The sequence below is a fragment of the Chiloscyllium plagiosum genome, chromosome 3 (genome assembly GCF_004010195.1).
Source record: "Chiloscyllium plagiosum isolate BGI_BamShark_2017 chromosome 3, ASM401019v2, whole genome shotgun sequence".
NCBI classification, from domain to species: Eukaryota; Metazoa; Chordata; class Chondrichthyes; order Orectolobiformes; family Hemiscylliidae; genus Chiloscyllium; species Chiloscyllium plagiosum.
The window spans coordinates 112,004,082-112,015,774 of NC_057712.1; the positions used below are offsets into that span (position 1 = coordinate 112,004,082).

General features: G+C 40.3%; 1 protein-coding gene across 5 annotated transcripts in view; it reads right to left on the reverse strand.

Annotated features, from left to right (window-relative positions):
- The window catches only part of sesn1 (sestrin 1), a 128,708-nt gene that overhangs the window by 9,963 nt on the left and 107,052 nt on the right, over positions 1-11,693 (reverse strand). For all 5 annotated transcript variants that reach the window (XM_043687100.1, XM_043687098.1, XM_043687099.1 and 2 more), the window contains exons 2-3: positions 2,044-2,109; positions 1,517-1,717 (exon numbers count right to left, since the gene is read on the reverse strand). In XM_043687100.1, coding sequence (XP_043543035.1) covers positions 1,517-1,717; positions 2,044-2,109 — 267 coding nt within the window. The remainder of the gene's footprint in view (positions 1-1,516; positions 1,718-2,043; positions 2,110-11,693) is intronic.

An 11,693-nucleotide genomic window follows, 5' to 3' on the forward strand; every position in this document is an offset into this window, starting at 1 on the left:
CTAAACCATGCATACAAAGACATATTTATACTGCACCTTTAACATAGAAAGCACCCTGAAGCAATTCACAGGAGCATTATAAAGTAAAGTACGACACATAGGGAAATATTAGGTCAGATGACAAAAAGTGTGATTAAAGCAATGGTACAAGAGACCACGCTATGGACCGAAAATGAAAAAGAAAGGCCACTACTTACAAACAAAGCAAAGAAAAAATTCAGCTTGCAAAGCAAGTGAAGCTAACCAACCCATATGCAACAATGTTAATTTGGGGACATTGCACCCAGAAAAAGTAGTCCCATATGTGTTCAGGGCAACTCTGTTCGGAGACAGTCTTTTGATTGTTTTTTTTCGATTGGCACTCAATGCTGTGGGCTCAGGAAAGCACAGCATAGTAAAAAAAAAAAGCCTGCAATTGGTCATGTTACAGTTTGACACAGATTTGATGATGGGAATAAAACTTGACAAAGTGAGGCTGCTTCAATCTCTCTGTTTCTTTGTTTTGAAATCTTGACTTCCAACTCTGCCATAAAAACAGGGAAAAGCTGCTGAGAGGAAGAATACTAAAGCACACCGGGAAAAGGTCCAGCCAAATAACCAGTGAAATAAAGACTGATCACCACACGTAAACAATGACAAGGGATTAGCAAAGAAAGAAAAGGAATGTAAAGCCAACCCAGCCAGTTGAAATTTATATGCTTTTTTAAAAAAAACTGGTGATCCAGAACTGTGTTCCTCTATTTTTCCCCACCACTTACTATTGGTGTGTTATGTCGGCTTGTGTCTGTATGCATTGTGTTCGCGCAATGAATTTTAAAATGGGTACATAGTTTAAGAACAGAAATTTGAAATCCTGTTCTACTACTGCTCTGGTTAAGGATAAGATTGTTACAACAAATAGTTTTCTTTATTACACTGAAGAAACCTCACAAGGTTTGCTTTTATCCTGAGTAGCAATGAGTCAGAGGCAAACTGGGATACATAGCAGTTTCATTAAATCTTAACATTTCCTACTCCAGGAATACTGGGTCTTTATTTTCAGCTATAGTCCAGTGGATCATGACAATAGGTTTTATAAAAGTGCTTTAAAGGAGTGAAAAAGAAATGAGGTGGCAAGGCAGAGAAGGTATAAGAGGGCTTAGGTAATATTAGGTAAAATCAGCAAAAATGGACGGACTACAATTAAGGATGCATAAAAGCTCAAATCACAGGAGTACAGATTTATCAGAGCTGTGGAGGCACAGAGATTACAAAGACAGGAGGAGTAAGGCCATGGAACAACATAAAAACAAAATGAGAATTTAAGAATCAACACAGTTATGCAAGTTTTGATCATGTGCATGTCAACATTTGCTTTCATACCTAATGGATAAAGTATTTCTACACCTGATCTTCTGTTGAATTCATTACTTTAAGGACTGGACTAATTACGCTCTTTTCTTTTCACATAATGATGAATTAACAAGAAATTGTACACTTCATCCATGACCTGAACAATGCTACTGAAAGAACTCACCATTATTGCAATGTAGTGTCGATAATGATATGGCAATGGACCATCCACTTGCATCAAGTAGTGTTGGGTTTTGAGAAAACTGTCAAGGTACCGTGGATGGAATCCCATCAACAAGGTGATGTTGTCCAGGTGACCCAAAGTAGCAAATGCTTCAATGAACAGTAGGCGTGTCTCTGCATCTTCTCTTCCTAATTGGATGATCTGTTTAAAAATAATAATTTTCACTTGTATTCACACTGACCACTGTATTCACATCAACACACAGTAGAAATAAAGCTTTTCTGTTGTCTCTCATAGATTGCAGAGAAAAATAAGTGGATGCAGATTTAAATAGTTATGATATTCAGGTAATTGGCTATAGGGATTTTACAGTTTATTCTGACAAGCATTACTCCAGTGTATACTTGCATATAGCCCATGATGCATTTACCTTCATTGCTGCACATTCCAAGTTAGAGTCAGAGTCATACAGCATATACATTAGAGTTTAAAAGGTGAAGACTCAACTGCTGGAGAAACATACTTACTTCTTTCTCAGGGATAAATTCACTTGGTCCTTGACCCAAAGGCCTGGGGATTCTCACTCCCATTTCCTGGAAAGAGAGATAACAGTACATAGATTTATTGAGTTAATAAGAAACACAGCTTACTATGTCTAATTTAGTTGTAAGGAGGAACAAAGCATCAATAATTTGTCCTACATTTATCCACTTAAGTGAGTAACAGAAAACAACTTAGTTCAAAACTGTATCAACAACACAGATTAGTGATATCAGTTTATTTTTGATAATACCACAATCTCACTGAAATGAAGATTGGATCAGCTGTGAGCTGAATGTTCTAAAGCAACTTGGCTCACTGCCTAGAACACATTGTTCAAGTAGCTTCCTAGCGCAAGATTAAAACCCACTGAAGCAACGTAATTTCACAGTAGTTTTTCTACAATTCACCACAATAAAGGACAGAGACGAATCTATACACAATACAAAGCTATACTGAAGTTTATATAAATGAGATTGCATGATTTCAAAAACATTTGCAATTCTTGGCTGTGGCATTGCTCCAATATATTTACTGGCCTGGTGCCGAGAACATGCAGTTCTACAACCACTGCGTCAACAACTGAACTGCTTTGAGACGGCCTTGTTTTGTTCCTCCTGCTCCTTGTTTAATGATCAGTTGAGATACCTGGCATCCGTTAAATTATAACTACTTAGAAATAAGGCAAGTGGTTCAACATCTGTCAACTGTAGCAAGTTATTTCAGCGCAAAATATCAGTAAAATCTTAACGCACCTGTAACCAATACACCATAGCATAATGCTCAGAAAAATGGAGGCTAATAACTCAACAACAATAATTAAAACTTTATTCCAGAGTAACAATTTTCAATATTTACATGGTAAAAGCTTGTCAAACCACTCCCTTTCACCACTGCAGCAACACAAAGGTTTGCATAAATATAGAAATAGAATAATTTGCAGCACAAGAGCCACCATTTGGCCCATCATGCCAATTCTCTGTAAGAGCAATTCAGCCAGTCTGACAACCATGTTCTTTTTCCAGACTTAGAAATTCCTCTCTATAGTACATGTCCAATTTCCTGTTGAAAGCCAGGATTGAAACTACCTCCACTTTACAGTCAGACAGTTGCATATCCTAACCACTAGCTGAATAAAAACAAGTCAAAAAAAGTGTGGCGCTGGAAAACCACAGCAGGTCAGGCAGCATCAGAGAAGCAGCAGAGTTGCTCAAAACAAAACCTAACATGTCATCTTTGGTTCTTTGGCCAATGACCTTAAATCTGTGTATGTAGGTTCTCAACCCCTAAACCAGTTTCTTCCAGTTTCTCCCAGTTCCTTCCTATCTACTCTGTCTAGATCCGTCATGTTTTTGAGCAGCTCTATCAAATCTCCTTCTTACCCAAGGAGAATGACAGATTCTTCAATCAACCCACATAAATGAAGTCCCTCAATTTTAAGCCTAACAACTTAAAATTTAGTAAGAAACAAACATCACATCAATTCATGGGTTAAATTCATCTACATTAAATAACATGAAACAATTTAGTTGGGACCTGTCATAGAGAGAAAAAAAGAAAAGATTTGGCTTAAAAAAATAAGAGCTGCCATGACCAGCAAATGACAGTGTGCTAGACTGGCTGAGCAATCTACTTGTATTTAGGAATGCAAGAAACACCAAATAATCTATGGTTTATCCCATCTTCCAAAAACAAGTGGTCAGTTAGGCTAGCAGATTCAATAGTAACTGTCAAAAAGGAACTGTTTGAAAAGGATAGGTTTGCAAGGCTGGGGAAGCATCATCATTCTTTGAAATACTTTGAAAGAGCTGATGCAGACACAATGGACTTCATTCCACAGAATCTCAGATTTGTTACGGCACAGGAAAAGGCCATTTGGCCCATCATGTCTGCACTGTTTTCTATTACCTAATAGCAATCTCCTGCTTTTTCCCCCATATCCCTGCCATTTCTAACTAAATCATCCAAATCCCATGCAAATGCCTCAATTGTTATATCATTCTATGATAACATAATTTATCTTATCATCTATTTCTGACTGTAAATAGTCTTGGCATATTTTAAATTAATATAACATGGAACTTGAATCATAGAATCCCTACAGTATAGAAACAGGCCATCTGGCCCAACAAGATCACAGGACCCTCTGAAGAGTAACCCACCCAGACCCATTACCCTCTGTTATTACTCTACATGTCTCCATGACTAATGCCTACACATCCCTGAAAACTATGGGCAATTGAGTATAGCCAATTCACCTAACCTTTGGATCTTTGGATTGTGGGAGGAAATCCACACAGACACAAAAAGAATATGCAAACTCCACAAAGACAGTTGCCCAAGGCTGGAATTGAACCCGGATCCCGAGCCACCCTGAACTTAGAACAGAGTAAGCCACTCAGTAAGTCTGTTCCACCATTTGAAAAATGTATGGCTGATCATGTTGTGGCCTCAAATTTACTTTCTTGTCTAACCCTCACCCCTCTGACTTTTGGAAATCAAGTTTTAAATCTCTCTGGGGAAGAGAACACCAAGAATAACAACCCTCAGGGGAACAAAAAAAACTCTTACCTCCATCCCTTATTATTAAACTTTGCCCACTAGTTCTAGTCTCTCCCACAAGGGGAAACATCCTCCCTGTCAAGGTCCTTCAAAATATATATTTCAAAGATTAGATTTCATTCATCTAAATTCCAACAGTTATAGGTCCATCCTGTCCCAGGAAAATAGCCCAGCCTATTTAGTCTCTGTTCAACCCCAGTTACGTCCTTGTAAATCCTTTTTGAAATATTTCAAGTTTAACAGCATCTTTCCTATCGTAGGGAATTGAATGTATTATTCCAAAAGTGATTTAACCAATATCCTGTACGGCTGCAACATTACATCTCAACTCTTATACTCAATGCACTGTCCAATAAAGGCAAGCATACCAAATGCATTCTTCACTACCGTGTCTTCTTGTGACTTCTCTTTTAAGGATGTAAGAACATCTACCCCAAAGTCTCTTTGTTCAGCAACTCTCCCCAAAATACAACCATTAAGTGCCTAAGGCCTACCCTGATTTGCCTTACCAAAATGTAACACCTCAAATTTATCCAAATTAAACTGCCACTCCTCAGCCCGTTTTTAAAAAAAAAGTGTTCATTTGTGACACGTAGGCATCGCTGGCTGGCCAGCATTTATTGCCCATCCCTAGATGCCCTTGAGAAAGTGGTTGTGAGCTGCCTTCTTGAACTGCTGCATTCCATCTACTATGGGCTGACCCATAATGTCATAAGGGAGGGAATTCCAGGGTTTTGACCCAGCAACAGCGAAGGAACAGCAATATATTTCCAAGTCAGAATGGTGAGTGGCTTGGAGGGGAACCTGAAGTTGGTGTTGTTCCCATATATCTACTGCCTGAGGATCTTTGGTGAATTTTTGCAGTGTATTTTGTATATAGTATACTGTGCTGCTGAGCGTCGGTGGAGGAGAGAGGAGATACTTCCGGATGTAGTGCTAATCAAGCGGGCTGCTGTGGATTGGATGGTGTTAAGCTTGCTGAGTGTTGGTGAGGCTGCACTCGCCCAGTCAAGTGAGGAGTATTCCATCACACTGCTGACTTGTGCCTTGTAGATGGGCTTTGAGGAGTGAGAAGGTGAGTTAATCGCCTCAGTATTCCTAGCTTCTGACCTGTTCTTGTAGCTGCTTGCGCTATAATAGGATTAAAATCCTATTGTACTCTGAGCTAATCCTCTTCACTGTCCACTATACTTCCAATTTTGGTGTCATCTGCAAACGTACTAACCATTCCTTCTATATTACCACCTAAATCATTTATATGGATGACAAAAATGCAGGGGACCCAGCACCGAACCTTCCAGCACACTGCTGGTCACAGTCCAAAAAACAACCCTCCACATCCACCCTCTGTCACCTACCTTCAAGCCAATTTTGTATCCAAATGGCTAGCTCTCCCTGGATTCCATATGATCTAGCCTTGCTAACCAGTCTACCATGCGGAACCTTGCTGACCGCCTTGTTGAAGTCGGTATAAAAAACTTCCATTGAGCTACCTTCATCAATTTGAGAAAGTGGTAAAAGGTACCGCACAAAACAAGAGCTGGACCACCACCATTGTCTCCTTGCATGACTGCTTGCATTTTCTGGATACCCTTTGTGAAACAGTTACATTTAAATAATTTCCTTCATCTCTCCTCTGGGCTTTAATTTGATCTCCTTAGGAAAGGAATTTGTGATAATATTGATCCATGTACTTATTGTGTAAGGGTATGTTATTTAGGAGAAAGGTGGAATAACTGGACGGTGATAAAGTAATATATCCATTTAACTCAAGTCTACCAAGTTTTTAAATTCTGATTGGAAATAGTCAAGACAAAACTTCTTTTTAAATTTGGCAAGTGCACAAAGGAATCACAGGTCAGTAAGTGGAACTAAGATATGTATCAGTCCAAACAGGGCTGAATGGGCTATATTTCCATGTGCTGTAAGGTCACATTCTCGAACTAACTTCAAAATGGCCTTTGTTTGTATTACAGCTGCCATGGTTCAGGCATTTATTACTTTCAGAACTGAATTAAGAAACTTAATTTCTTTTTTCAGATACAAAAGTGTAATTGCATATCAGAACTTCCCAATAGCTTTCTTCATTATCTAAAGGCTTTGTTTTACTGTTACAGCAATGTCAGTATGCCAATAAACTATTCCATGAAACGATCATTGATTTTTCCTCAAAAGGCAATTAGATTAGATTAGATTCCCTACAGTATGGGAACAGGCCCTTCGGCCCAGCAAGTCCACACCGACCCTCCTAAGAGTAACCCATCTAGACCCATCCCTCTACCCTGTATTTAGCCCTGACTAATGCGCCTAACACTGGGCATTTAGCATGGCCAATTCATCTAACCTGCTCATCTTTAGACTGTGGGAGGAAACCAGAATACCCGGAGGAAACCCATGCAGATACAAGGAGAATGTGCAAACTCCACACAGTCGCCCGAGGCTGAAATTGAACCCAGGTCCCTGGTGCTGTGAGGCAGCAGTGCTAACCACTGAGCCGCCCCAATTAAAGATTGGGTAACAAATCAGCCATATCCCACAATCAAAGAGAAGTCATTTTGGTATATTAAGACATTTTAAATTATAATAATTTTCACAAATGCACTGAATATTTAACAGAGGAGAGAGCAAGTGGAAAGAGGATTAAAAATTCAGTGTACATGTTTGAACCACACAGCCTATTCCTAATTTTTTGACAATGCATTAGTCAAATTCACTCAGCTGCTTGGGGTTTGCTGAAGTGATGTTTAAGCAGGTAGCAAGGACTCTGGTGGTGGTGGTGTGATAGCATCCCTATCTCTAATCCAAGAGTCCTGATTCAAGTCTCACCTCCTCCAGAGGTGTGCAATAACATCTCTGAACAGGTGGACTAGAAAATATTATAAGTAGCAGGGAGAAAACTGCATAAGTTTTAGCAAAATTTTGTCAGGTGTGTAGAACTAATCATTAGTTCAATTTTAACTTTAGGATAGCCTCGAAAACCTTGTAACAATAAAACTATTTAGATATGTGTAATTAAATGTTAAGCAGTCTACAAAGTCTGATACTTAATTATAAATGTATTTATTTCTTATTTGAAACAGGAGACTGGCCTCAGTGTAATAAAGGAAAACTTTTAGATGAAGCAATGTAGAGGGAAGCTTCCTTATAGAAGTTAATTATTGTACCTGAAAAACACGATTAATTTTCTTAATGCAATTATGAAGCATATTTTATGAAATATGTAGATAAACTCATGTATCCTCAGTCTTTCTTTGGAAAAAAAAACAAGAGCATGATAGATGTAATAAAACTATTGGAGACCTTGTAGCTACCCAAATGCTATGGATACTAAAGCAGGTCAGAAATTGGATATTCTACAACATATGTCTCTCTTTCAGTTCCCCAAACTCTCTTCATCCCTTCCAAGGCACATATCACACGTGTTTTCTAGAACGCTCCCAACTGCCTGAATGGAGAAGTAACAAAGAGGATTGATGAAGGCAGAGTGGTGGATATAATTTATATGGTCTTCAGTATGGCGTCCAACAAGGTTCCCCATGGCAGACTGGTTAGCAAGGTTAGATCTCATGGAATACAGGGAGAACTCGCCATTTGGATACAGAATTGGATCGATGATAGAAGACAGAGGGTGGTGGAGGAGGGTTGATTTTCAGACTGGAGGCCTGTGACCAGTGGAGTGCCACAAGATCGGCGCTGGGTCCACTATATTTCTTCACTTATAAAAATGATTTGGATGTGAGCATAAGAGGTATAGTTAGTAAGTTTACAGATGACACCAAAATTGGAGGTGTAGTGGACAGTGAAGAAGCTTACCTCAGATTACAATGGGATCTTGATCAGATGGACCAATGGATTGTGGAGTGGCAGATGGAGTTTAATTTAGATAAACGCGAGGTGCTGCATTTTGGGAAAGCAAATCTTAGCAGGACTTATACACTTAATGGTAAAGGTCTTAGGGAGTGTTGCTGAACAAAGAGACCTTGAAGTGCAGGTTCATAGCTCCTTGAAAGTAGAGTCGCTGATCGATAGGAAGGCGGCGTTTGGCAAGAGTATTGAGTATAAAAGTCAGGAGCTCATGTTGCGGCTGTACAGGTCATTGGTTAGGCTATTGTTGGAATATTGCGTGCAATTCTGGTCTCCTTCCAATCTGAAGAATGTTGTGAAATTTGAAAGGATTCAGAAAAGATTTATAAGGAGGTTACCAGGGTTGGAGGATTTGAGGTATAGGGAGAGGCTGAGTAAGCTAGGGCTGTTTTCCCTGGAGCGTTGGAGTCTGAGGGGTGACCTTATAGAGGTTTATAAAATGATGGGGGTGCATGGATAGGACAAATAGACAAAGTCTCTTCCCTGGGGTGGGGGAGTCCAGAACTAGAGGGCATACGTTTAGGGTGAGAGGGGAAAGATATAAAAGGGACCTAAGGGCACACAGAGGGTGGTGCGTGTATGGAATGAGCTGCCAGAGGAAGTGGTAGAGGCTGGTACAATTGCAACATTGCAAAGGCATCTGGATGGTTACATGAATAGGAAGGGTTTGGAGGGATATGGGCCAAAGTTGAAACTTTATTGCTGGAACAGCACAGCAGGTCAGGCAGCATCCAGGGAACAGGAGATTCGACGTTTCGGGCACAGGCCCTTCTTCAGGAATATGGGCCAAATGCTGGCAAATGGGACTAGGTTAGTTTAGGATACCTGGCTGGCATGGACGAGCCATTTCTGACAATTAAACGATCATGGCATTAACAGATTATACTGTGCATTAAATGGTACAATGCTTTCAGGCTATAAAAGTGTATCCTCTAACCATACAGCCAGTGCTACTAAAGATCCATTTGCATTGAACAAATAAACTTTCCCTTTTCAAAGACTTTGAGGTGGGCTTTATGATACCATATAAAGCAGGAATATACCTTGAGATATAGTAGCAGAATTAGACCATTCAGCCCATCAAATCTGCTCCACCATTCAATCATCGCTGATTTGTTTCTCAACCCCATTCTCCTGTCTTCTTCCTGTAACCCTTGATCCCCTTACCAATCACAATGTTATCTTTGTCTTAAACGTACTCAATGACTTGGCCTTCACAGTCTCTACAGCAATGAATTCCAGATTTTCTACCCTCTGCTACAGAAGTTCCTCATCTCAGTTCTTCAAAGAGGCTGCGCCATCAGGTTCTAGTCTTTTCTTATGAAGAGAAACATCATCTCCATATCTACTCTATTCAGGCCTCAGTATTCTACATGTTTCAACAAGATCACCCCTCATCTTTCTACACTACATCAAGTACAGGCCCCAAATCCTCAACTGTTCCTCATATGACAAGCCCTTCATCCTTGGGATTGTTCCAGTAAACCTCCTCTGGACCTCCTCCAAAACCAGCACATCTTTCCTTAGATACATGTTCCAAAACTACTCACAAATTCCAAACACAGTCTGACAAAAGCCTTATAGATCCTCAGCAGTACCTCACTGCTCTTGTATTCTAGCCCTTTTAAATGCTAACTTCGATTTGCCTTTCTAATTGTTAAGTGAACTGACATACTAGCCTTAAGAACGAGGAGTGCCAAGTGCCTTTGTGGTTCAGATTCCTGAAATCTTACCCCGTTCACAAAATAGTTTATGCCTCTATTCTTCCAACCTTAGACTCTCCCACACTGTATTCCATCTGCCACTTTTTTGCACATTCTCTTTGTTTGTTCAAGTCCTTCTGCAGTCTTCTGCTTCCTCAACATTATTTGGCCCTCCATCTATCTTTGTGTAATAACCAAACTTAGCAACAATGCCCTCAGTTCCTTCACCCAGATTGTTAATGCATAATGTAAATAGTTTGCAGTCTCAACACTGATCCCTGCAGAACTCCACTAGTCACAGACTACCATCTTGGAAAGAACCCCTGGCTCCCCACTCTCTGCCAGTCAGCCACTCCTCTATCTACACCAGTACCTTGCCCCTAACGCTATGGGCTCTCATCTTATCTAGCAACCTCCTGTGCAGCACCTTATCAAAGGCCTTCAGGAGATTCAAATAGATCATGTCCATTGGCTCTCCTTCGTCTCACTTGTTTATTACCTCCTCGAAGGATTATTAGATTCATCAAGAGTGACCTCCCATTGACAAAACTGTGCTACTTCAGCCCTATTTTACTATATACTTTCATGTTCTCTCATCCTTAATAATGGATTCCAAAATCTTATCATGACCAACATCATGGTAAATGGCCTATAATCTGCCATCCTCCCTTCATAAATATAAGTGTTACATTAACAATTTTTCAGTTTTCTTGGATAGTCGCTGATTCCACTGATTCCTAAAAGATCACCACCAATGCCTCTACAATCTCTTCCACTCTGTGGTGCAGTCCATCTGATTTATCCACCTTCAGATCTTCCAGCTTCCCCAGCACCTTCTCCTTAGTGATGGCCACTATTTATGTCTAGAACATAGAACAATACAGCACAGAAAAGGCCCTTCGGCCCACGTTGTTGTGCCGAACATTTGTCCTAGCTTAAGCACCCATCCATGTACCTATCCAATTGCCACTTAAAGTTTGCCAATGATTCTGACTCTGCCAATCCCACAGGCAGCGCATTCCATGCCCCCACCACTCTCTGGGTAAAGAACCTACCCCTGACATCTCCCCTATACCTTCCACCCTTCACCTTAAATTTATGTCCCCTTGTAACACTCTGTTGTACCCGGGGAAAAAGTTTCTGATTGTCTACTCTATCTATTCCCCGATCACCTTATACACGTCTATCAAGTTACCCCTCATCCTTCTCCGTTCCAATGAGAAAAGGTCTAGCATGCTCAACCTATCCTCGTACAACTTATTCTCCACTCCAGGCAACATCCTGGTAAATCTTCTCTGCACACTCTCCAAAGCCTCCACATCTTTCCAAAAGTGAGGTGACCAGAACTGCACACAGTACTCCAAATGTGGCCTTACCAAGGTCCTATACAGCTGCAACATCACCTCACAACTCTTGAATTCAATCCCTCTGCTGATGAACGCTAATACACCATAGGCCTTCTTACAAGCTCTATCGACCTGAGTGGCAACTTTCAAAGACCTATGAAC